Genomic DNA, 27,958 nt, shown 5'->3' with positions numbered 1-27,958 from the left:
TGGGCACCAGGGAGCCCCCTCATGCTGTTAACATCACCATTGTGTATGTTATGACACGCAGAGTTGCTTTTTAAGTTATGGTAAAGTTGAAGCCCTTAAATTTTTCGAGCAGGGCCTGAAGGCAGCAGCTGCCCTCCACCGGGCCCACCCCTCCCTCCTCCCTCCTCCCTCCAGCCGGCTCACCTTGCTCAGTGAGCGGCCCGGCCCACAGAGTGCAGCACGGTGCCCGGGGAGTGGTTGAGAGCTGACCGGCTGCTCGTGTGGGTGTATGAATGTAGCTCGTAAGCGCGCGTGTGCGTCATAGTGTCCCGCCGCGAGCTCCCCGCCGGTTGAAGCATGGAGGAGTTAGCCAGAGAGAGCATCAGCCTGCTGACTTCAGCCTCAGCTAAGCCCCCGCTGGACGTGACCGCCGGGCCTCGGCTCGGCTCCATGGGGGCCATTTTCATCATGCTAAAATCCGCCCTGGGTGCCGGGCTCCTCAACTTCCCCTGGGCCTTCGAGAGAGCCGGGGGCGTCCGCAGCGCAGTCACCGTGGAGCTGGTGGGCATTTTAAAATATAACATTAAAATTAGATATTCCTACCTGTAGAATGTGAGGTTTCTATGCATTGCTGTTTTTTTGTTTGTTTTTTTGCTGAAAAGTTGATGCAGCCACACTGCGTTTTAAAGGTTATTTATCAAAAATAGCAACTTTTTATATTTAATTTTATTGGAAGTTTGTTGTAGGGGAGATGCATCTTATCTGCTGAGTGCTGAGGTCCACTGAGATCAATTAAGGAGATTGTGATCTGTTCCACCTGACAGGAGAGGCCATGTTTGACTTGACCTCAGCACCTTTTTTAGATTCACTTTATCCTTATCAGCCTGGCTTTTCTTCAGTCTGTCACTCACACCACTGTGATTCTGAAACTGTTTTGGGCATTTCTATGTAGCATAGTCTTCATTTTCCCTTCTGCCAAAACCAATACTTGAGACTTAACATAACCTTTTCACTCTATGGTCATCACTTTCACCCTGAAATTTGACTTGCAACTATGATCAAGCCATGTGTGAAATATTTCCAGACTCCCCACAAATCCTGGTTTAAGGGACATTTCACATGTGGCTGGTGGAAGTTCAGCAAGGGAACCTGTGCACTCTAGTTTTGGAGTTCGTTCTGAGAGGAATCAAAAAACTCGGAGAAGGCTCAAGCAAACTAAGCATTCCTCTTTTACTTGTTTTTGCACAACTCTCCAGATCAAACCAGCTGTACAAGAGCGTAATAGAAAAATATAAATCATTCCTTTATTCTCCCGGTGTCACTGCCTGCCTGGCTGTCCTCCTTTCTAACTTCCACTTTGTCTTCATGGATAAATCACCTAGCGGTAGAAACAGAGGGGTTCCATTAATTTGATGTTTGAAAAGTATTCACTTGGGTGCATCCGCTTCTTTGCTGCTCCTTTCTTTGATTTGTCGTCCTGCAGACTCTCACGTATAAAATCTGTCTTTTATGTCGTCGGTTTTAATGTCAAGTAGAAAATCAGTTTTTTACTTGCTTGTAGGCTGTTTGATTTGATACCCATATGGTTTCCATGTCATGTCCTTAGGGGTGCCACATGATTTTTGAATAATTGGGACATTGATGTATGATGCATGGCATTAAACCACATTTGCAAATATACTATGTTAACAGTTGTTGGAGTCCTTCCTATTACCTCACTTGGCTGAAAAATGATTGGTCACTGATCATAAAGTTGAAAAACTTACAGAAAGCTACCAACCTTTTCTGTCAACTTGTTTCAGAGTGATCCAGGCTTTCGATGCACGTGGTGATTTGTCAAAACTAACCTGAGACATCTTAATCCCCCTAATAGCAGCATGAGGCAGGAGAGTAGCCTAACTGTGACATCTGGTCAGGGGCCTTCAAAATAAAATCATCTCTGCACTCCAGTGTGTCAGTTATGAAGTGTGAAGCTCTCACAGTACAGCGGGGAATACAGTATCCTACCAACTGCACCAAATCATGTAAAATGACTGGATAGCCTGCCTTTAGCAATGACAGCCTTTGCAGGAGTTGCTAGGTGATATGGTAAACTTTCGTATTTCTGCTACAAATGAAAAAAAAGTAGGCCTATATTATAGTTTAAAGACACAGATTGGATGTCTAAGAGGAAGAAAGAGAGTAGCAGCAGTACCAGGTTTTATTTGGAACTCTGACATTCTAAATAAGGAGTACATTTTCCCCCAAAAAGGAGACAGTTTGTGTCCTAGCAAATAATGGTCATTTCCTGGGACAGTCGCTCAACAAGGAGAACGATCCTGGGAAAACCAGAATGTGTGGCAACCCAACATGTCCTCCAGTTCTAAAGTTGAATGTGAAATTAAATTGGTGAATTATCTTCTCCTGGGTTAGCTTAGTGTTATTTATAAACTTTTCACCCCATGTTAGCTTGAACTTGTGAAGAAAATGTTTTTCTCGTATTCCTCCGGATTCCAAAAACTGAGAAATGTCTTGATGCATTGAAGTCATAGGGATTCATGTTTAACAACAGCAAAATTATATCAAAACATCAAGTTACAAACTCTGACATAACTCCTGCAGTATAATCCAAGTCTCCTTTATCCAGCCGTATGATCAGTGCATTATAAACCCAAGCATTTTTGCTAAATGTTACTATGTTACATTTCCGTCTACAGTCTCGCACATGGATGACTAGTGCGCCTGGGCAAGTGAGTGTGTTTGAACTCTGTTCAGTGGGATGCACAACTGCGTGCTTGACCAAACTTGTATGCAAAGGTATTTTAAATAGTAAGGTTTTCTCGAAAATGCATCTGAATGGGAAGAACTAAGCATGAAACTGGATAAATGACACTTGGATTATACTGCACAAGCTGTGTGAGAGTTTGTAAACTGATGTTGTGATATAGTTTTGCTGTTATTAAACGTGGCCCCCATTCACTCTAATTCTTCAAGAATTTTTTTCAGTTTTTGGGATCTTTATTTACCATTGAGGCGTGCAAGAAAAACCAACCTTTTTTCCACAAATTTAACATGACACAAAGTGAGTAATTGTTACAGCAATGATCATATTTCAGGGTGAAGCTTTCCTCTAATACTTAGTTTAAAGCTGTGTGTGTTAATTTTTGGCCACTAGGGGGCAGATAAATATCAAAACAAGCTGACTGATCCACAGCCACCACATATCATGAGCTCATAAAATTATAAACATGGTTAGCTCATGACCTAACAGTTGCCTAATTACATGTAGCAGCATGAGCATTAATTTAGCATTGAGTTTTGGGCCACCTGATAAAACTGAGTCCAAAATTCACTCAAATTCAGCTCTGTTTTGGTCCCCACAAACACTAGTTGCCATCAGTCTGTTTGCTGTTTAGTGATAGATTAGGTAGTGTACTGTAGATGTATCAGAGCTTTTTTTTTTTTTTTGGTCTCATAAATTTGTCTTGATTAGAGCGGTAGACTAAACCATACAATAAATGTGCTGTACAACCAAAACAGTTCATGCTGAATTAGGCGAAAAGCTTTATAGAGCTTCAGAGAGGCCTTATGCATCTTGGTTTACATACAGTGAGATGAATAAGAAACCTCTTTCACACAAGTCTTTCAGCTCAGTGTTATCAGAAATATTAATGGAGGCTTAAGCTTTTATTTAGAAAAAAAAATCCATAAGATTCTAAAAGATTTGTGAATTGGTTGTGATTTGAATGTTAGTTTAGTTTGAAACTATTGTTCAGAGAAAAAGAGCAGGTTTGTGTGTCATTTCGGCTCGGGGAAACTTGAAAAATTAAATGTGTACTATTTATTGAATGATTAATTGAAATAATAACCTTCATATTAAGTAATGATAAAAATACTAATGAATAATTGAGAAAACAGGGTCATATTATGTTGGCTATTAAACCCTCCATTAATCCTGAACATCTTGATCGGGAACAATGCCCTGTACTGCTCAGTGCCTAAAGATTAGTACTTTTCATATATTTAATGAATGGCAGCATTAAAAGTTGGTGCTGGGTCGTCGGTGGCTTAGTGGATAGAGCAGGCGCCACATGTACAAAGGCTCTGTCCTTGCTGAAGCAGCGGCCCAGAAATGAACCCAAAAATGAAAATTCAGCCATTATCTACTCACCCTCATGCCGAGGGAGGCTCAGGTGAAGTTTTAGGCCTAGTCCACACGAGCACAGGTATTTTTAAAACCAAACTTTTTTGGCCTCCAGTTTTTAAAAAATCTGCATCCATACGAGCAGTGTAATAAAAATACCTCCGTCCACATGACACCGCAAATTCCACTATCAAGCAATGTAATACACATGCCACAGCAGTAGGTGGCGATATAACTCCTAACTGTAAGGCTATTGTAGCCAATCAGAAGGCAGTAAAACGTCATTACTGGAAAAACAACAAGAGCGAAAAATCAACAATGGCGAATGGAGGCAGGGTGGAATCTCTGTGGACTGACAGTTAGTTGTATGATACAGCCACAAAGTGCTGATATGCTGCTAAATAGCAGCAGTATTTTGTTTAGGTCCATCCTCAAATTGTCTCTCGCACACACTGGATCGGGTAATAACACAGCTGTTTTCTGTTTACGTCGCACACTGTGACGTCATACAATGGAGACGAGACAAAATAACTGCGGTTATCCTGTCCACACATGACTGCTGACACCGGACTTTTCCAAAAAGTTCACCCTGGACTCTGGTTACAAATAACTCCGCTTACAGGGGCCCAAAACTGCGGTTAGGTGTGGATGAAAGGCCAAACCGTGAGCAAAGAGTCACGGTTTTATAAATACCCGCATTGGTGTGGACAGCCTCTTAGAGTCCTCACATCCCTTGTGGAGATCCAAGGGGGTAGCAACACAACTCCACCTAATGTAGGCTTACGGCGCCCCAGATTTAAACGTCCAAAAACACATAATTGAAACCACAAAATATCTCCATACTGCTCGTCCGTAGTGATCCAAGTGTCCTGAAGCCCCGACATAAAAAGTTGTTTGGAAAAACGTCATTTGAACTCTGTTTTAGTCTCATTGTAGCCTGTAGCTCTAACTGCCTCTCTGTGCACCACTTTCATGTGTGTGGGCTTGTGCGCGAGACCAGCGAAAGCACATGAACACACATGAAGGCGGTGCCCATGTCTCACGGTCTCGCGCAAGTGCGCACATGTGAGCGTGGTGCACAGAGAGGCAGTTAGAGCTACAGGCTACAATGACGCTAAAAACACAGTTCAAATGATGTTTTTCCAAACAACTTTTTATGTCGGGGCTTCAGGACACTTGGATCACTACGGACGAGCAGTATGGAGGTACTCTGTGGTTTTCAATTATGTGTTTTTGGACGAATCTGGGGCGCCGTAAGCCTCCATTAGGTAGTGTTGTGTTGCTACCCCCTCTCCCCTTGGATCTCCGCAAGTGTTGTGAGGACTCTAAAACTTCACGTGAGCCTCCGTCGGCATATGGGTGAGTAGATAATGGCTGAATTTTAATTTTTGGGTGCACTATCCCTTTAAAGGCAAAAAGCTCAAGAAAATAATCTTTAATAAAAAAAAATTAAAAAAAAGAAAGTTGGTGCTGGGCGCTCTTTGCTCGAGCCAGTCAATGTTTAGCACATTGCACACTATTGAAGAGCTCTGGTGTTGCTTTCCTCCTGTAGTGTATAGAATAAATTCCTGGACAGTGTATACTGTTTGGTGCTAAATGAGGTCAGAGACTTGAATCTGAAGTCTCTGTTCTTCCCAATTAGGCCAGGTCTCCCCATTACACTGCAATGGTTCTAAATATCTGACTGGACACTTGACGGTAACTTTGGGGCTTAACTGGATCATAGACTTTTCTAGTTTGTGTCCAAGCTTGCTCTCTTACAAAGTCACTCCCACATGTTTTCCCCCCAGATCTTCTATCGATCTTATTTGCATAATTGCTGTCATTGTATGTCCATGTTGTAATGTAATTCCAGACTTTGACCTTATAGCTGTTCAGCGAGGATCTATAACCCTCTCTCTGGTGTTTTCCCTCTCCCACTGCTTAGGTTGTGTGACTACTTTACCTTCCACACCTCTCATTAGAGTTCAGTGATTCTCTCCTTCTAAGCAGCATATTAACCCAGAGGACATGGACATCAATCCTGATGCATAGCAGGGATGAGGGGCTAACGTCTTGGGCTGTGAAAGTAATTGCTTTGGCACACCTCTTTTATAAAAGTTTAAAGGGTTTTGACTGGAAGGTTTAGGATGGTCACAAATCACCATCCTCTTCAATTTTCATGTTATATCATGGCAGCTATAGAGAACATGAGCTAAAATGGGATAACGTGGTCAAGATAGTCCTATCAGTTCTTCTGTGTCCCTTCTCTTTGTCTGTCCAGGCCTCCAACATTCAGAGCAAGCATTTGTGAGGACACAGGGGGACATGAAAAAGATATATTCCGGAAATTTGCATTTCCATTTGACAAACCCATAGAAAAACTCAATAAATAGCTTTTGTCTTCCTTATTAGTTTTCCTTGGTGTCATTTTTCACTACCATCAGGTTCATCCACAAAAGCACTTTTCATTAAATCGGCTTGTCACACTGCTTTACAGCCTCAAAATGACACTCCTCCACTCATCATTTGGCAGCTGTATTAGTGGCATTTGTATTATTAATCAAAACTGAATGCCATAATATTAAATAACCAATAAGAAAAGATATCAAGACCATAGAATGGAAATGAAAAAATTCCAGAAAATATGAGACTTTGTTTTTCTAACTTTGTAGGCAAACAGCATGTTATTTTTGACTTTGTCAACCTGCGCATCAGTGGTGGCCTCCAGTTTTTCAACTGCAAAATGTCCATCTAAGTGTGTATTACGGTCACAATTCTCAAAAAACAAAAAAAACCACTGACTGGTATTAAAGGGATAGTGCACCCAAAAATGAAAATCCAGCCATTATCTACTCACCCATATGCCGATGGAGGCTCTGGTGAAGTTTTAGAGTCCTCACAACACTTATAACAGCACAACTCTACATAATCCAGGCTTACGGTGCCCCAGATTCAAACGTCCAAAAACACATAATTGAAACCACAAAATATCTCCATACTGCTTGTCCGTAGTGATCCAAGTGTCCTGAAGCTCCGACATAAAAAGTTGTTTGGAAAAACGTCATTTGAACTCTGTTTTTAGCCTCACTGTAGCCTGTAGCTCTGACTGCTTCTCTGTGCTCCGCACTTGCGTGCGAGACCAGCGAAAGCACGTGAACACACATGAAGGTGGTGCCCATGTCTTGCACAAGCACACACGCGTGAGCGCAGTGTACAGAGAAGCAGTTAGAGCTACAGGCTACAATGAGGCTAAAAACAGAGTTCAAATGACGTTTTTCCAAACAACTTTTTATGTCGGGGCTTCAGGACACTTGGATCACTACGGACAAGCAGTATGGAGATATTTTGTGGTTTCAATTATGTGTTTTTGGACGTTTGAATCTGGGGCACCGTAAGCCTGGATTATGTAGAGTTGTGCTGCTACCCACTCCCCCCTGGGATCTCTGCAAGTGTTGTGAGGAGTCTGAAACTTCACCTGAGCCTCCCTCGGCATATGGGTGAGTAGATAATGGCTTTTTCACACTATCCCTTCAAGGCTTTATACCACGCCTTATCTGGTGGTATTTACTAACTGAGATAGATGGGCTGCAGCACATGGACTGCACCAGGGTTCACTGGGATCATTTTTCAACAAACTAAAACTAAGCGATCAGTAATTTGTAAGATGCTACATTCATATTAAAGTTCAACATAAAGTGGCTTTAAGGCCTTTGGTCGTTTGGTCTTGAGTACCCATATTGGGCAACAGTATGGCGGTACATGATATCCTGCCTTAAGATGAACCATCTGTATCTCTGAGCTGCATCGTTCTTCCTTCCTTCACACCCTCAGGTCTCCCTTGTGTTCCTGATCAGTGGTCTGATCATCCTGGGCTACTCCTCGTCCATCAGTGGCCAGTGCACTTACCAGGCGGTCGTGAAGGAGGTGTGCGGTCCAGCTATCGGTCAGCTGTGTGAAGTCTGCTTCGTCTTCAACCTCTTCATGATCTCTGTGGCCTTCCTGGTTATAGTGGATGACCAGCTGGAGAAGTGTGAGTTGCAGATTGTGCAGACTTCAGCAATAAGTGCAGATTTGTGCTTTTTTGTCAAATCTTTTTTAGCTTTATTATTAATATTCATTTTTTGTAAATAAACCGTTAGTGTGTGAGCAGATCTCCTCTCTGAATTGACTTGTGGTTTCAATGAACCATTGAGTAGCTCTGCTGTGTAAGTGTCAGATTTATCTCCCGAAGTGCAGCCCAGGTCATTGGGAAAAGGAAACATAATGTGTTCATGAGCACATCTTTAAGTGGAGTCTGTTGCCTCCTTGAACTTGACTTTGAATCTCTTTGTGTTTTGTGCTGGTGGACCAGCTCAACTGTTTCTCTCTGAATTAAAAGCCGGTCGATATTAATCACTCCTCTCCTCTTACGTTAGAGAGGATAAATCTTTGGTGACCTCGCATGGCTTTTGTCTCCTCTCAGCTAAAGGGCAGAATAATGTTTGTGCTGATGTGCTTTCATGTCATGTCTGTGTTCTTGTTTCCTGTCAGTGTGTGGCTCCTTGTATGAGCTGGTAACTGGTTTGCCGGAGTCTGAGATGCCGTATCACTTCTACACAGACCAGCGCTTCGGCCTAGTGCTGCTCTGCGTCCTCCTCATCCTGCCACTGTCCATCCCCAAAGAGATCAGCATTCTGAAATACATCAGGTCAGGTGACACATGTAGGAGTGCTTGCCAAATGTAGAGTCTATTTTTTTTTTTTTTTCATAATATCGTAGTTCTGATGGCAAGTTAGATAAAATCACCTTAATGGTGTAGAACAAAACACGCATCAATCATCCCTTCAGTGGTTAATATATAGTATATAATGATATCCACAATAAAAATAAACATTTCAACCTAATGTGCATGTATTTCATGTATTTTTTCATGAATATATAAATCTAGCTCTATGTGCTTTTCTTCTAGCTCTATGTGCTTTTCTCCAGTTCCACCTACATGCTAAAATGTCCAGTTTATACACAACATATCTCACAACCGAACAGGCAGAGTGCTATTGATGAGCAGCTAAACACTCCTGAAAATCACGATTCTGTTGAGCTCCAGTGGCTCAACGACGTAGAAGTTTACCCGAAGGTATCTTAGTGCACTGTGACATCACTGCTGGTTGTGGTTAAACAAAGCACACTTCAGACCAAACCTTACTGTACAGTGATTCTAGCTAAAGCAGGCTTGACTCATTTTATCTGAGATATTCTTACAAGCACACAACATGGTTTTAGTTTTTGTCACAATGTCTTAGTCGTTTTTTTTTTTTTTGTTTTTTTTAACATGTATTCTATTTATGCTGAGGATGCTAGTCTTTGTCACGGTCATGTTTATGGATAGATGGCTGGCTGACGCGACCCTGTCAATGGTGCTGACCCCTGCTGTCAGTTTCCAGTAATCCATTCATTCATTGTAATTTAAGTGTCTCTGCGATTGTTTGAACCAGGTGCTTTGTCTCTGTCCTCTCACAGTGTTCTGGGCACTCTGGCTGCAACCTACCTGACCATTGCCATCATCATCAAGTACCACACCACGCCTTCTGTTCTGGTTCACATCACCCCTCTCTACACTAGTGGGTATGTGTGTTTATGTGTATGTGGGGTTTGGGGGGGGCTAAATGAGATGATCCAGGGCTTCAAACAATCTATTTGCTTCATTGGTCACAATGGCTGGTGAAGCCCAAAATTAGTCTGGAGAGTAGATGTGTCTGGTTGCAGAAAATACGTGTGCACAGTGAATTATCAATGCTGTAGATAAGTCACATGTTTTTTAGTCATACACAGCTGTATGTTATTTTAAAAACCATTAGCGTTTTGGCAGCTATGCTCGTGCTGTCTTGCAGAGATTTAGGTAAAGATATTGATTCTGGTCTCCTGGTGTCTGTAAAATCTGAAACTATGGCCAGATTAACGCAAATGTTGGTAGCAGGGGAAAATGGCTCGCTAGATTGATATACAGTGTTCAAGAATCCAATATCATTGATGCATAGTGAAAACATTGATACATATACATTTATTAGATACACTTTACTGTGTCACCATTTCTGTCCAGCCGCAGCTCCTTCCTAAACATTCAAACAGTGCTGGTGGCCTAGCGCCAGGCAGACAATGGCAAGCAGTCAAGAAAAAGACTGTAAAGATATTTACTAGGGATGCACTGATTGTAAGGGCCGATACTGATGTTTTAAATAACTATTTGGCTGATAGCCGAAACTGATGTTTTTTTGTGGTTGTTGTTTATTTTGTTTTTATTATCTATTCCCTCTTTTGTGCCTGGGAAACAAAAAAAAGCTTTGTTAAATAGAAATACCTAAACTGTTTTAAAGTCATTCAGCCTGTCATGACAGTATCTTTGAGCACAAATTCAGTCATAAAAATGTATGAAGCAGCCTTTTTTTTTTTTTAAAATAGCTGTTTTCAAAGCCTTTTTACTATATATAATACATCATAATTCCCTCTCTGATATCTATTTTATGATGCCGTGAAAACATCAACAATTTTTCTCCTCACCAAAAACTACTTTTTACAACATTACATTCAAAATTATCTTGAACACTGGAAATTACCTTTGCCCAATACTCATTTTAACTGAAGAGAGCTTGAACACATCATAACGTAACTCAGTGCAACATCTGTCAGCAGCAAGTGGCAACTGGCTGAAAAATGAAACCAAAAGCTGTGCCAAAAGCTACAGTTCATCAAATGGCCATCTAAGCCTGGGTCCAAGAGTGGGTCAATCCCTGTGGACCCCCATGTTCAAATGCCCGACTTTACAGCAGAAATAAACATGTTTACAGCCTGGTTCAAAGAATGGTTTTGGTCTCTATGGCTAATTTTAACATTGATGACAACTGTACATGTGGGTACATTTTTTAATAACTCACCGGTTTACATTTTATTAAGGCCAAAAGTTGGGTGAGTGACAGGCTGTCTGTGAGGCGTAGCTACAGTCCATGAATCAGATCCACACCTCCACCCTCTTGTCTAAATATGGTCACATCTAGCTCCAAAAATCCAAGACGGCGACGGCAGAAATGCTGAACTCGAGGATTCAAAACAGCAGTCCACAAACCAATAGGTGCCATCACTGTAGCTACATCCATCATTATATACAGTTTATGGTTGGTTTCATCTGCTAGCTGCTAACAGCTAACAGTAATTAGCTCTTCCCCCGACCGATTTCAGCATGGATATTTTGTTCACAATGAAGCATTATCATGGAAACAATAGGGTGCGTTCCCTAATATGTCGACAGTGAGTTTACTGCGTCCTTTCATTCCAGTGGTGTCCTGGGTAGGATCTCTGTTTGTCCCAAGCATGTTTTTTATTGTCCTTGGGATGACTAGACGCCATTCATTTGGAAGCCTTGCTTTTTGGCCTGCGTAAAATTGATGCGACATAACAGGAAAACATCAGCAACTACCAACGGTGAATGTCATCTTCTTTGCTGATAGGCCGATGGCAGTCAACAAGGCACATATCTGTTGATACAGAGTCGCGTCCAATAAATCGGTGGATCTCTAATATTTACTGATACCATCCTGGATTGAATTAAATAAAAATTATATCATGGTAGACTTTGTAATATCAGCAAATATTGTATCGTTGGCCAAAGGGTATTGTAGAATAAAGAGACACGGCTGTGGCTCAGAGGTAGAGCAGGTCGTCCACTAATAGGGAGATTGGCCGTTCGATCCCTGGTTTCTCCAGCCCAAGGCAAGGCAAGTTTATTTGTAGAGCACAATTCGTACACAAAGTAATTCAAAGTGCTTTACAGAACAAGAAAATGCATTAAAATCACAATACAAAATAAAAACATAAATAATTATTATAAAATGAACTTTAAAAGAGAAGAGTGCAGATAAGATCCTTTCAGTCATATGCACAGTGAAATAGAGCTGTTTTGAGCCTAGATTTGAACATTGTCAGAGTAGAGGCCTGTCTCACATCTTCAGAAAGACTGTTCCAGATTTTAGCTGCATAAAACTGGAATCCTGATTCCCCATGTTTAGTCCTGACTCTGGGCACCAGCAGGAGGCCGGTCCCTGAGGTCCTCAGAGTCCGAGATGGTTCATATGGCACTAACATGTCAGAGATGTACTTTGGTGCTAGGCCGTGGAGAGACTTGTACACAAGCAGAGCTGCTTTAAAGTCTATTCTCTGAGCCACAGGAAGCCAGTGTAGAGACCTGAGCACAGGACTAATGTGCTCGTACTTCCTGGTTCTGGTCAGGACCCGAGCAGCAGCATTCTGGATGTACTGCAGCTGTCTTACGGCCCGTTTGGAGAGGCCAGTGAGCAGGCCGTTACAGTAGTCTAACCTACTAGAGACAAATGCATGGATAAGTCTCTCCAAGTCAGGTTTAGACACTATACCTTTGATTTTGGCAATGTTTTTTAGATGGTAAAAAGCTGCTGATGTTATTGATTTGATGTGGCTGTTAAAGTTCAAGTCTGAGTCCATTATTACCCCGAGATTTCTAACCTGATTTGTAGGTTTTAGAGAGAGAGACTGGAGGTGACTGCTGACACTTTCTCTTTGTTTCTGTGGACCAAATACGATGACTTCAGTCTTGTCTGAATTTAGCTGGAGAAAGTTGTTTTGCATCCACACACTGACCTGTTGGATGCAGTGACAGAGTGAATCCACTGGTCCATATTCACCTGCTGTCAGTGAGACATAGATCTGAGTGTCGTCTGCATAATTGTGGTAGGACACATTATTACTTTGTATTAACTGGCCTAAAGGCAGCATGTAGAGATTGAACAGAAGGGGTCCCAGGATTGACCCTTGGGGCACCCCACAGGTCAAGGCCATGTGGTCTGAGACACAGTTACCAATTTCAACAAAGTACTTCCTGTCTTCTAGATAGGACTTCAACCAATTTAGGGCAGTGCCAGAGATGCCCACCCAGTCCTCTAGTCTCTGTGAAAGGATCTCATGATCGACAGTGTCAAAAGCAGCACTCAGATCTAGCAGGACTAAAACTGAGACTTTGCCTGCATCAGTGTTCAGGCGGATGTCATTTGTCACCTTAATAAGAGCGGTCTCAGTGCTGTGATGGGGTCTAAAACCTGACTGGAAAACATCAAAGGAGTTGTTCATTAGGAGAAAGTCAGTAAGCTGTTGGTAAACAACTTTCTCAAGGACTTTGCCTAAAAACGGCAGATTTGAAATGGGCCGGTAGTTGTTCAGTACTGTGGCATCAAGACTGCTCTTCTTTAGGAGAGGCTTTATGACCGCAGTTTTCAAGGCCTTTGGGAATGTTCCAGATTGTAGTGACATGTTAACTATGTGAGCGAGTGGTGGTAACAAACTGCTCAGCACAGACTTTAGAAATCTAGTGGGTAACACATCGAGGCAGCATGTAGATGAACTCAGACTGGTGATGATCTCTTGGACAGTTTTGTCAGTTACAGGTGCAAAATGAGTCAGCTCTAAGTGTCTAGGTGGCTGCAGGGTTGTTATTGGTGTTGTGGAATTGATGGCATTTTTAATGGTCTGAACCTTGTCGCAAAAGAATACTGCAAACTCATTACACTTAGATGTGGAGATCAGTTCCAACGGCAGTTGAGCTGGAGGGTTTGTTAATCTGTTCACTGTTGCAAATAAGACACGCGAGTTGTTACTGCAGTTTCCAATAATTTCAGAAAAGTACCTCTCCCTTGTTCTACGTAAGATCTGGTTGAACACGTACAACTTTTCTTTATAAATTTCATAATGAACATGAAGCTTTGACTTGCGCCATTTCCGCTCGGCCCTCCGGCACTCCCTTTTCTGTGCCCTGACCGAGTCGTCATTCCTCCATGGCGCCTTCTGCTTATTTTTAACCATTTTAACCTTCACAGGGGCAATGGTGTCCAGAACATTCAAAACACTCGAAGTAACAGAGTTCAACAAATCATCAACATTAGAACATGAGGCATTTTCAAAGTTTATCATTTCCATGAACAGAGCACCTGTGCTGTTATTTATGTGTCTCCTCCGAACAACTGCAGGACCAGCCGGTGGTTTGGGAGAAACAGACAGGTCAAAGAAGACACAGAAATGATCAGACAGAGCAACATCAACCACATTGACGTTTGAAATATTAACCCCCTTTGTAATGAGCAGGTCCAGAGTGTGCTGCGCTCTGCTGTGGGTGGGCTCACACACATGCTGAGTCAGGCCAAAGGTTTCAAGGACAGCACTGAGCTCTTTAGCATTTCTGTCACAGACATTATCCACATGTACATTAAAATCACCTGTAATGACCAAACCATCAAAGTCTGTGCATACAATTGAAAGCATCCTGGTAAAATCATCAATAAAACTTTGACGGTGCTGGGGAGGCTTGTATATAACTACATAGAGTATGGACGGAGATTGTTTTAGCTCCATTTTAAAGGATACATACTCAAATGATGAAAACACCCCAAATGACAACCTGTGCATAACCATATGATCTCTAAATATTGCACAGACACCTCCACCTTTTTTGTTTTCTCGTGTTTCAGATTCAAATTTGTAGTTGGGTGGAGCTGATTCCGTTAGGACAGCATTACCTGTGTTTTTGTCAAGCCATGTTTCAGTTAAAAACATAAAATCAAGATTATACGAAGAGATCAAATTATTAATTAAAAATGATTTGTTAGACAAGGATCTGACATTAAGCACAGCAAGTTTCAGATAAGTTTCAGTAGGACTGGACATTATCTTCTTACAAGGGATATGGATTAAATTTCTCTGATTGGACAGTCTAAATGTCCTTCTGTAATCTGGTCTATGTGGTGTGGCTGTAGATATAGCACTAGGGGAGAATATTGTCGAAGTATCCTTGGGCAAGATGCTGAACCCCAAATTGCTCCCAATGGTTTTGCTACAGCTGTGATTCCTGTGCCGTTGGTGTGTGAGTGATTAGTTACTGAGTAGCAGGTGGCACCTTGTATGGTAGCCTCAGCCACCAGTGTGTGAATGTGTGTGTGTGAATGGGTGAATGTGACCTGTAGTGTAAAAGGGCTTTGAGTTGTCTGAAGTGCTATACAAGTGCACTCCATTTACCATTTACCAAAGAATCAACATGATATCCTATCATGGTCACACTAGCAATTTACCCCCCTGAAGCCAAGCTAACTGCTTCATCCTGTCATCAGTCGTTATGCAAAGCTGAACTGACTGTCTGCTGGCTGTAGCTCTGTATTGAACAAACAGATATGAGGGTGGTGTTGATGCTGTTTTTAATTCTCAGCAAGGAAGCTGATAACTACATTCCACAAAATGTCAAACTATTCTACTAAATTTGCTTTAGTGTCTACTAATGACAACAGAGTCTGTGTCTGTTTAAATGTATGCTCAGCAGTCTGTATTTACTGTTGTCTGCATGCTGGAAGCAAGGTGTATACTCTACAAACCTCAGTTGTTTGGGTGGAAATGAAGGGAAAAAAAATCAGACGGAAATGCTAAACAGGAAGTTTTTATCTGTGTTATAAAAAAAGTAAAGTTTTGTACTTGATGTTTTCTATGCCATAAATAGACTTAATCACCAAAGCAAGTCAATATAATGAGGTTGCTTCAAGGAAATATGACTGTTATGTGTCTCATCCATAAATCAGTTTTGAATCCAGGCCACCAGAACAGACAAAGTAGATGAAACCGTCCTGCTCGCTCCTCTCCTTGAACTCCCATGTCACTGTTAAGGCACTTACCTCGGCTGCTCTTGTCAGCCGCGCCCCTGTGATTGACAGATGAACTCTATGCTGAAGTGTCTCTAAATGCCACGGCATTATGAATGGTGCCCTAATAATAGCGTATTTCTTCTTCTTGTCGTGGCATTTGTGAACTCCAGAAAAATGACTGTGGTGTCTCCTCCTGTCTGTGTGCAGGATCAGCTCCTGGGCGTCCACGTTCAGCGTCATCCCGACCATCTGCTTTGGTTTCCAAGTGAGTGCAACAAATTAGAAATGTGTTCATGTAAGATCCTTTGAGACTTTGTTAACATGTGTTTGGAACATCATGCTGTGGTAAGGCTGGAGGCCACTGAGTGTACAGCTGTGTGTGGAAGGGTTTATGTATGCATGTATTCATGCTTTCAGTGATGGCTGCAAAATTGCAAATACATGCATGTGACTACATTAAAAACTGATTACCCAGCAAGTAATGAAAGCTCCACAACCATATGACCTTAAAGGGATGGTTCCCGTGCATTTTTTCAATCATAGTATCTAGCCTGGCAGATAGCTTGGCTTTTAATGTGTTTGTCCAGGTCTGTCTGAGATTTTTGCCTACACCTCAGAAAACCAGAAGTAAATGGAATTTAATTTGTGCTGATCAGAACAACTGGTGTGTTTATATTCACCTGTTTTTATGTGCATAAAAAAAAACCTGAGTGAAAATGCAAAGAAAAAAAAAAATCTTGAAATGTAATAAAAGTTTTTACTCTTGGGGGGAGGTGTAAAAGTTGGTGTGTCAGTAAAAGGCAAATGTGACTAAGTGCAGTCAATAGGTTTAGCAAGCGAACACTGCGAGTATTGGTGGGTGCAGTATTGTCGAGGAGTCTGTGAGAGCTAACTTGTATGCAAATAGAACACTGTAAGTTACAGACTAGTTCATACAACAGACATGAGAGTGGTATCAATCTTCTCATCTGTCAGTAAGAAGGAGTCTTTTCCTTCACTCAGGATGATCTAGACCAGTGGTTCCCAACCTTTTTCCTTCAGGGATCCCTTTTTTATAACCAAGTAAACTGACAACCCCGACATATTTTATGGATATTTCATATTCAGTGCATAAATAATAACCGTACAGAACAACTGATAAACTCAACAGTTACTCTTAATAATGAACCCAACAACTGCAGAAAGTCAGTATTGCATCAGAAATGAGTTTTCCGGATATTTTTAGCAACTTTTTATACGACTCGCTGTCTATATTATGTTTTTATGTTGTCGTGCTAGCAATAGTCGTGGCCGGAGGCATTTTGTTTTCTGGTGCTCTGTCCTGTTCTTGTGAATGTGATAGCTTAGGAATGCCTGGGGGGAATTTATTTAGATTTGGGACAAATGTCCATTTGGACTCAAGAACACTTAAAGGGAAGTTCCTCAAATTTGGCACAAACACCCCGTCTGACTCTAGAATAAAAAACACTGCAAAAACACTTCTGGCAATTATTCAACATCATATCTCAGGAACAGAAGAGGAGACATTTGGTCAGATACTGAACTGGTGACATAAATCTTAGGTGCCCATCTTGAAACCGTGCTGATCAGTGGCGTGCACAGACTTTTTGAAGGGCAAGGGCGAAAAGAAAAAAAAAAGGGCACTTAAGCGCGTGTTTTGGCTCCCAGGAGGGCACTTTAGCATGTGTTTTGGCTCACAGGAGGGCACTTTAGCGAACGTTTTGGCTCCCAAGAGGGCACTTTAGCGCACGTTTTGGCTCCCAGGAGGGCACTTTAGTGTGCATTTTGGCTCCCAAGGGGGCACTTTAGCCCGTGTTTTGGCTCCCAGGAGGGCACTTTAGCTCGTGTTTTGGCTCCCAGGAGGGCACTTTAGTCCGTGTTTTGGCTCCCAAGAGGGCACTTTAGTGCGCGTTTTGGCTCCCAAGGGGGCACTTTAGCCCGTGTTTTGGCTCCCAGGAGGGCACGTTAGCAAGCGTTTTGGCTCCCAAGAGGGCACTTTAGCCCGTGTTTTGGCTCCCAGGAGGGCACTTTAGTGAGCGTTTTGGCTCCCAAGAGGGCACTTTAGCACGCGTTTTGGCTCCCAAGGGAGCACTTTAGTCCGTGTTTTGGCTCCCAGAAGGGCACTTTAGCGAGCGTTTTGGCTCCCAAGAGGGCACTTTAGCGCACGTTTTGGCTCCCAGGAGGGCACTTTAGCGCGCGTTTTGGCGCCCAGGAGGGCACTTAAGCGTGCGTTTTGGCTCCCAGGAGGGCACTTTAGCCTGTGTTTTGGCTCCCAAGAGGGCACTTTAGCAAGCGTTTTTCAACAATTGGGCCACGAGGGGGGGCGACCGCCTGCCCCCCCGTGCACACCACTGGTGCTGATTGTATAGATCCTCTGTGGTGCCGGGGAAAGATGTGTGTGACGCATCCGTGTTTTAACATAGATGTAAACTGTAAGTGTAAGTTGACAGGTTGGTGGAGGCATACAACTGTGATACAGTAATTCTAGTTTTTAATAGACTTTTTTTTAAAAAAAAAAATCAGTGTTTTCTTTTCCCTGACGCTTGGCCATTGTTGTATTAGCTCTTTGGTTGTTTTTACTGTGCACTTTTCTAATGCAGGATGAAGCTGTTAAGCAGAGAGTGAAGACTCTGTGACTTAAGCTTGTGTTCAGGCCTTATCCTTACCTTATTCTTATTCAGCTTTTTAAGGGTAAAACAAAATCTAAACTTAAAAAATAACAATCTAATTAACTTTTTCACATAAATAAATGAAATATTGGGATTTACTGTTTATTCAAAAAGAAATCAAAATCAACAAGGCCCCATGACCCCTCATGAAGCTTTGGAAACCTCTAACGGGGGGGAGATCCCCAGGTTGGAAACCAATAATGTTGACCTCAATGTGAGCAGTATCTGTTGGGACTACTTTCTACAGAAGAAATGGCCCATGTGAGACATGTTGAGAGGGAAGTCCTTAGATTATTCCACAGTAACAGGGAATCAGATACTGGAAAGCCACACTGCGATTCATTTGCATGCCTCCATGCTGGTTACAGCTGTTTTCTGGTTGTCTGTCTGTTAGGGGTGTAACGGTACACAAAAATCTCTGTTCAGTACGTACCTCGGTACACAAGTCACGGTTCGTTTTTTTTCGGTACATTGATGAAAAAAATAGACAACTATTAAATATCTTTTACTTATTGGTAACCTTATTAAAACATACCACCACAGCAGTTAACTCTTTTTACACAATTTTTGAATGAAACAAATATATATAAAATCCTGCTTTTTCACATTGTTTGAATGAAAATAGAAATATAAAAGTGAAAAATAAAATCCTGCTGTTTTTTTAACACATTTTTTGAATGAAAAATATAAATATACATTTCTGCTTTAACAGTTTTACTCAATTAAAATAAAAAGTATAGTGCAGCTGGTCAGCTTTAAAGCCTGCTCAGATTCAGTTTTACTAGGAACTTACTTAGCTTTCCCACTTTGTTAAAGTGCAGTAAACAAAACATGCTTATATCTAAAGTGCAGCTTAAACAATTTTACTCAACTCCAATGGCGTTGGTTATTTCTTTAGCGCGATGGTCAGGGAAACGCTCTTTCTTTTTAAACGACGACGATATCGTAGTTTGCACCAGATTGCTTTTTCTAGTCGTGCCGGTTAACGTTCAAACTCGGGTGGTGTCGCTTTAGATGCGTTAGCATGTTAGACGTGTTTCCAAGTACATACCCGACCGCTGTTCTGCAGTGTCGGCACACTGCTTTTGTCTTGTCCACTTGTTTATTTCCATCTTCGTATTTTACCCTGAAACCAAAGTGTTCCCAAACGGAGGACTTAAGGTTTGCGGGTGGGTCTTCAGGTTCGTCAGGCTCACTTGCCATGTTGTCAAAATGCGAGAATGCGCTGCACAAAGTGAAAGCGGAGATTTACGGTCGGACTCGGTCCGTCACTCAATTATGTCCGTCGGGGAACTAGATATTTTAAATGCTTCGGCTCGCAAAAACGGAATTAAAATAAAACAAAATAAAATAAAATAATATCCTGCGCCCAATAATTCGGTACAGGGTCGTGCCGAACCGAAAGTCGCATATCGAACGGTTTGACACAAATACATGTACCGTTACGGCCCTACTGTCCGTCCATCTGGTTGTCCCATTCTCATGAACAGGATATCTCAACAATGCTTGTAGGAAATTTCCTCAGATTTGGCACAAACATCCACTTGGACTCAAGGATGAATTGATGAGATTTAGTTGTCCAAAAAAAGGCCTCATTAGGGCTGGGCATTGGTACTAACCCAGTGCCAAGTTGTATTGAATCGTCTCCAGTCAAATGATTTTTGCATTCGATCCTTTTCTGCACCTATGTCTAGAAAAAACGACTCTTTGAATGGTTTTGATTGATTTAATGAGATGTGTGTTAGGCCCAGTACCGCGGCAGCTGCCACCATTACAGTCTGTGGTGTGGTGTATTTGAGGAGGTTGGCAGTTTTATTGTGCCGAGAAACCACCAAATGAGTGGTGGTGGTATTTTACACAACTGAATGCTTCCGTTCACACGGTAGGTATTGAATGAAGTAGAAAACAAGGTGTTAAATGAAGTACTCTGTTGGTATCGGTATTACTTTTAAGGGTAGCCTAGTGGTGTTGGTACTGGTATCTGGTAATTTTTTAAACGATACCCAGCACTAGATCTCACAGAACACATTTTTGGCCATAATTCAAGAATTCATCTTTTTTTTTAGGATTATTTTTTGGAAATGTTGCCTGTATTGATAGGACAGCTCAGAGAGATAGGAAACATGAGATAGAAAGGGGGATGTCATGCAGCAAAGGGCCGTGGGTTGGAATTGAACCCAGGCTGTTGCAGAGGACCTCACTCACTCTACTAGGTAAGCTAGAGGTCGTGAGGTGGTAATTCTAGTTGTTTTTTTAATGTAATATTTCAGTGCTGTGAGAACCACAATTAAAATTCCATTCACTTCTATTGTATGAGATTAAAGTCAGAGGAAATGAGTGCTTCAGAATATTTTTATGTTGCAACAATGGCAGACATTGAAGTGATACTTTCCTCAATGATCTTTAGGATGTGGACCTTCTCATGAGAGTGTGTTAAAGAGTTGTAAAGGTCATCCGGCTGGCGCAGCCTGGGGCCGCTGTGCTCCGCGGGATCTCTGCAGACTTAGCTTTTCATATTTAATAGCAGGGTAGAGTACAGGAAAAAGATCGTTCTGTCAATCTAAAGCAAGACAGAGTGATGTATAACTTCCCAAGTTGCCAAGGTAACCACTGAGGGATGCTGAGAGGATATAATAAAAGTAGAGGAAAGTACGAACGGACTGATGCATGTCCTCTCACACAAACACACACACACACACACAGACGTGCTCCCTCAGGATGAGTGATTACACTGCAAAGGGTTGAAAAGAGAGCTGATGAGATCCTGAGAGGAGTGGAGGTGGAGAAGGCAGGAAAGGGGAAGTGAGATTTAAAAGCGGGCGACGGCAGCTGGGATCAAGTGGGGACAAGAGTCTGTATCCTGACCTCTGTGATGGTTTAACTCACCTCAATGTGCCGGCAGAGCCCATAGCCTTCATTTAATTCCCTATCTCATCTCAGTTCATCACAGCAGCAGAGAGATTGGAGATAATAAGACCTTTGGAGCCTCACCCTGCACTGTGAGCTCCAAACAGATGAGGAAAATCCAAGGTTGGCTGCTGGAGAGGCACACGATCTGTTTAACCAGCAGCTAGTTCCTGTCTTATCTGTCAGTGGATCTGTATTTAGTCTCACTCTGGAGTTTATTCTAGTTTAACACAACCGTCGATATCAGCTTTAATCACCTTGCTTGTGTGTTTGTTCCAGTGCCACGAGGCGTCCATCGCCATCTATAGCAGCATGGAGAACCAGCGGCTCTCTCATTGGGTCTTCATCTCTGTGGTCTCCATGATCTTCTGTCTCATCATCTACTCCCTCACAGGTCAGACAAGCTTCTACCTCCCCTCTCTACCTACTTTTCCATGATAACAACACACTTGATTTCTTTGGGGTCATCAGCACCAGAAGAAAAGTCAGCAGGGAATAAAATGTGTGGTGTTGATACAGAGAAGTCTGTTCCAAGGGTATGACTGGACCACTTTTCCTTTCCAGTTATGTGGGTCTCATCAAGGTGAAGTGAGGAGCATACTTTGGGGACGCAGCTTCTAGGTTGTAAAATGATGCTTGAAAGCAGTTATGTCCTCATGAGCAAGGATTTTAGCTGCTTTAAGAACGGCACTGTGGGTCAGTCCACTGTTTCAGTCCGTACTAAAATATCTCAATATCTATTGGATGGATTGTAGTGAATTTTTTTTAATCTAAAAATATTCAATGTCTCTGGAAGGTGAATTGCAGTGACTTGGGTCATCCCCTTATTTTTCCTCCAGCACCACAATAAAGTTGACATTTGTGGTTGTGAGTGAAATATGTCGACAACTATCGAATGGATGGTCATGAAATGTCTTACATACATTAAAGCCATAGTTGGTAACTTTTGTACAAAACTTTTTGTCATATTTGCTGAAACTGTCACAACATCCACACAGTAATATATGAGACAGTCTGTGCTTCCTCATAGTGCTCCTGATGGCATTAAAGGAATTCGCTGTAAACAGTCAAACCAGAATGAAGCACGGCCCGACGCACGGGCACATTTTCCCGTCTCATTTACTACTGTGTGAATATAGTGACAGTTTCAGCAAATATAACAAAAGTTTTTTTTTTTTAAAAAGTTGCGAACTGTAGCTTTCATGGCCCCCTCAGGATGACTTGTAATAACTTTGGTGTTCCTCTGACTTTTCCTCCGCTGCCATCATCAGATCAGAATTTCACTTTTTCCAATACTTTGGTGTATGATCAAACACAGCGGAAACCACTTAACATTGATGAAAAGTTTGCCTCACAGTAACCTGTCTGCTTCCACCTGGCTACCTGTGGCTGGTGCTGCTGTGTGCGCATTGGTAGAAAGGATTTCCGCACACTTACATCTATGCAGTGTTCACTTTATTCTGGAGCTTTAGGTCTATTAGACCTTCATCAGAGCATACATCTCTCAATGAAAAGCTAGTTTCCTCTGGGCTTATGACAAACTGCCAAAACAAGTCAATGAGATGCAGCAGTGAAACCTGGAGTTCCTCAGGCTACCTTGTGTAGTGAAACGAGAAACAGCAGCTGCTAGTAACAGAGACATAAAATTAATGCACACAGGGAAAGCACCTGTGGTTGAAGAGGCCCTCGTTAAGTCGATTAATAATGCCCAGTCCCAGAATGACCTTCAATGTTTTATATTCATATAATAAATATACAAATGTCAATTAGATTGTAATCCACATGAGAGATACAGGAAAATATTTTTTTTACATAATAATAATCTACTTGTAGTAATCCATTTGACCTGGACAGATCAAGAAGGTTTCCACTGTACCTGCAAAATTAGGGATGCATGATAATATCGGTATCGGCCAATATCAGCTTTAGAATTGGCCAGCATGCTTTTTCTTAATTTGCACACCAAATTAATATTACATACATTAAACAGCATTGTATTTCATGTCTCCTTCTGCTGGTGGGCCATCACGATAAGAGTATGCATACGTAAAATGATGTTGATTCCACTACAGAAGAGACTTGATGGTCATTAAAATGAGGTTGGGGAAAAAAGTCGATATATCGTTTATCCGTCAAATGAGTTGTTCCATATCAGCTTATCGTATATCGGCAAAACATCTAATATCGTGCATCCCTATGCAAAATTAAAATCATTCAGTTAGCCTCGGCTGCACTTTGTCTCAAGAGCTAATTAGAAAGTGCCAGCACGCTAACATGCTAAATTAGGATGGTGAACATGTTAAAGGAATACTTCACCCTCAAAAGGATCCTTTGTATATCATTTACTCACCACATGTAACCTTGAATTCATGAGGAAAACTTTTTTTTCTTGCGTGCCTCCACAGTGAACGAAGAATCCAAAAAAGGCAAACATTCTCCTTGAAATGAGGTCATTGAGGACTACGTTTAATAACAGCAAAACTGTATCAAAACATCTGTTTACAAACTCTCACACAGCTCATCCTGTATAATACAAGTCATTTATCAAGTTGTATGCTCAGTGCATTCCGAACACATGCATTTTCACCAAAATGTTACAATAGAACACTTCCACATTGTAGTAGTGCTCCTGAGCATGCCTGAGCACATGTTTTAAATTGTAATGTTATAGCAAAAATGCCTGTGTTTGGGAAGTACTGAGCATACGACTTGATAAATGGGATTTGTGTTATACTGCACAAATTGTTTGAGAGTTTATAAACTGCTTTGATAAAGTGTTGCTGTTGTTAAATGCAGCGTTTCCCATTAATTTCAATTCATTAAGAATCTTTTTGGATTCTCCTTTCACAGTAGCGACGTGAGAAAAGCAAGTTTTTCTTTACAAATTCAAGACAACACGTGGTGAGTAATTGATGTACAGATGGTCATTTTGCAGGTGAAGTATTCCTTTGAACACTAAATTTGAGAAATATCAGTGAGTTAACGTTGTCATTGTGACAATGTTGGCATACTGATGTTGGTATTTAGCCTCCTTCTCACTCCGTTGCAGGGGTTTATGGGTACCTGACATTTGGAAAGGACGTGAAGGCGGACATTCTGATGTCGTACACCGGCGATGACATTCTAATACTCATTGCCAGGCTGCTGTTTGGCGTCTCCATCATCACCATCTATCCTATCATCCTGCTGCTGGGCAGGTCAGGGACACGGCCTCAGTGAATTTATCATCTCAGTAGAATCTTATAAAAAAAGTTTTAATCTTTCCCACTGTTTTACTTAAATCATCCAAAGTCATTGGAAATGTTGAGACAAAGTTTGAATAAAGTTTTTCACATGAGTCACACTGACTGATCAAATACACATCTGTTTGCTGCACATCAGATCAGTGATCCAGGACCCCCTGCTGAGCTGGCGGCGGAGGCGGGACGGCATGGTGACGGCAGAGTTTGAAAGCCGCAGCCGCTACGTGCTGACAGTCCTGTGGATAATGGTGACACTGCTCATCGCCACGTGTGTACCAGACATCAGCAAAGTCATCAGTGTTATAGGAGGGATCAGCGCCTTTTTCATCTTCATCTTCCCAGGTAACACTCTGATTACAGATTCATATTCTCTCAAATGTGTTACAACCCTTTAACCCTGTGATGTGTTTGAACAGGACTCTGTTTGGTGTTTGCCATGCAGTCTGAGCCCGTATCCTGTAAAACCAGGTGAGAACAAACTTCATTTAAATGTTAATGCATTGTAAATATATGTCTGAGTCATAATCCAAAGAAATATTAAGGAGACAAGGAATTAATGCAGTAAAATCAGCCAGAGTGGGTGTTAATCAGTATATTCACTTTAAAAAAGAACCTTGAAAATATACAGTTCTGTTCTAACAGAAACTTTTAATTGGCTTTAAACTCACAGTGCAATAGTTTCTGTGCTGGTGGTAATAGGTGTGAGGATGGTGATGTTTTCCTGTCAGTTTTGTTCATCCAGATACTTTGACACATTCATATCTATGTATTGACATCACTGTCTATCACATGTATACATAAATACTAAAATGAGCTGCAGTGTACTTGTACACACTTAAAAGAAAATGTAATGTGCAGATCAACCTGACATTTCTTCATTCATGCTTTCATGAGTGTGAACCTTCTACTTTCTGGGCTGCCTGTAATGAGCCCATGACCTGTAGCACTACCCTCTGTTCAATTCAATGTTCATTTCCTCTACCGCTGAGACTCCACAAATGAGTAAGTCATCTGTAAATAGTGTGTACTGTTCGCTTTTGGCTCTTTTGTATTGTAGGAATGTAGTGAACCATGGAGCCTGTAGGGCCTCCTGTTAGGGGTTAACACAATTCATCTTGTTTTAGTGCGAGTTGCCTTAGATCCTCTTGACCCCTTGTATTAAATTGCATTTTGGGTGATCGGATGCAATTGGATAGAGCTTGACTACCTGAAAGTAATGGTGTAAATGCACCCAAAACCCATAAGCCCCATTTCCACCAAGCAGCAACGAAAAAAAAAAAATGTAAACACTTTTTATATTTGTATTATAATTGTTAACAAACGTGGACGGGGCTTGTTTGGACTGTGTTTAGTTGTTTTAGCTGGACAAAGCAATCTGATCTCAATGTGGACACTGGGGACACATAATGATACCAGGGGGATATGTATCAGGATAAATCACATCTATATGCAATCTGAGATGCTGGAAAAATTACTCATCTTTGCACAGTTCAGGGGTCAGTAAAAGGTGAGCGGACAGACGCACATCACAGTGATTACACCGGTATGCAGAAGTGAGAGAGTTTGCAGGGTTCAAACTTCTCTCTCAAGCTCTGCTTACATTTCTTTTCATCCTTTACATAATCACTTCTGGCATTGTTGTGCACATGAACAAGTGCAACACTGTGAATGCCTTTAAGGAGAAATTGCCAGAAGTGTGTGTGTGTTGTTATCCTTCAGCCTTTTCATGCTGGCTTAGAGTGTGGCCATTCAGCACAGCTATTAAGACTCTTGCCGTTGTACAATGTGAAGGCATACCTTGAAGCATTTTAAAGAATTAATTAAGGGTGCTGTAATTAAAGATTTAACTCAGAACAGAACAGCTACAGTAGCTACGCTGAGTTTCTCTGAGTAGGTTAAGTTTACATTGGATAGACTAGAGGTTTTCACACTGCGGGGCCCCCCCAGAGGGTGCAGGAGAGCCGAAGGGGGGACCTGGAAGATGCTGCATGAGATGAAAGGCAAGGATGCATGCCAGTGTTCCAATAGACAACAGGAAGTTGGTTATATAGTTGTCTCTAGATCCACTGGCACATTGCAAACAGGAACTGCTAATAGCGAACTTGGCATACTTTTAATGGTGCCAGTTTGCCAAAATGTAAACAAATACTGGAAAAAAACAAACAGAGCTCGAGTTGTTGTCCACAGCTAACTGACTGACTCCATAACTGATGGGGGTGTTGTTTTAATTTTGTCTGAGAGGAAGCCCACAGTGTCTGACTTTGAAAACCCCTGGGATAGACCAAAGAGATGATGCATTTTTTACAGACTGATCTGTGCAGTGTTTGCAGCATTTGCTTAAATTACATTACATTTTTCTTACTCTCCTGTACCTTCTCCAATCCAGAGTCGTCCTCACAGTGTGGGGAATTGTGACCCTCATCTGCGGCGCTTTCATCTTCGGCCAGAGCACTACCATCGCTGTCATGCAGATCGTTGGAAAGATTTGACTGTTTCCCCGTCTCTCACTGATCCACGCCTTTTTATAGGGACAGTGGTGACTAGATCTTAACCCCTCTCCTCTTCTCTAAAGAGCCCATGGTGAATAATGGCCACCATGAACTTTAACAGTGGACATGACCCCTGAAAAATCACTCTGCAACATATGGCCTTTGATACAATGGACTAAACCCAGTAAAAACCCTTCCTCGTTCAGTGTCAAGGTATGTCACTTCCACTTAGTTGCACCCTGATCCAGAGCTCTGTCTGCCTCGTGCTGGGAAGATCAGATTAAAATCCTCAGGTTTTTCTGCAGTTTGTTGTAGTGCAGATGATCTACTGTTGCATTTATTAGTGGATATCTGTGCCTACCAGCATTAGACCTGCCTGCATTCAGATAACATTCACACACAGTCTGTGGGTAAGATGAAGAGCTTTAAACTGATAGTGGGCAGGGTGCTATAAACATATCTGTCACGTTTTTCATTTTTAGTGAGCACTATATTTGACTTAAATGCTGGGTATTATAAACAATTAGTAGTAAACAGCTGGAACATTGTTACAATATGAATTCAAAACTTGAAAGCTTCTATCATGTGTGCCAAACAGTAAAGCGTAAAGTGTCAATCATTTACACCATCTGCATGTTGCGACTAGAATATATGATAAAGGCTTGATAGGGGATATTTCTAAGACCTGTTGGTATCCACTGTAGAGCCATATTAGACTGCGCTCACAGAGGTTACTTGATGGTGCCACACGGGATGGGGAGGGAGGATATTTTGATGTTTCTGTATATTTGGATGTGAGTGTGTAAATAAGTCATATCTTATATCTTTTTTGTATGTTTAAAAAAAAGAAATGCAGTCTGACATTTGATAAGTAGCTCATGTTGTG

The 27,958-nt window shown here is 41.7% G+C and overlaps 1 protein-coding gene across 1 annotated transcript; it reads left to right on the top strand.

Moving 5' to 3' along the window:
• Positions 1 to 210: 210 nt before the first annotated feature.
• Positions 211 to 27,958, top strand: slc38a8a (solute carrier family 38 member 8a). The gene is made up of 10 exons (XM_050074057.1): positions 211 to 540; positions 7,916 to 8,114; positions 8,615 to 8,771; positions 9,584 to 9,688; positions 15,973 to 16,030; positions 21,621 to 21,735; positions 24,391 to 24,538; positions 24,723 to 24,925; positions 25,000 to 25,051; positions 26,970 to 27,958. Exons 1-10 carry the CDS (start codon positions 337 to 339, stop codon positions 27,070 to 27,072), a joined length of 1,344 nt encoding a protein of 447 aa, XP_049930014.1. The 5' UTR covers positions 211 to 336; the 3' UTR covers positions 27,073 to 27,958.

The sequence above is a fragment of the Epinephelus moara genome, chromosome 20, assembly GCF_006386435.1.
Source record: "Epinephelus moara isolate mb chromosome 20, YSFRI_EMoa_1.0, whole genome shotgun sequence".
NCBI classification, from domain to species: domain Eukaryota; kingdom Metazoa; phylum Chordata; class Actinopteri; order Perciformes; family Serranidae; genus Epinephelus; species Epinephelus moara.
Note: the sequence above shows the minus strand (reverse complement) of the source record. Positions and strands in the feature narration are given on the sequence as shown.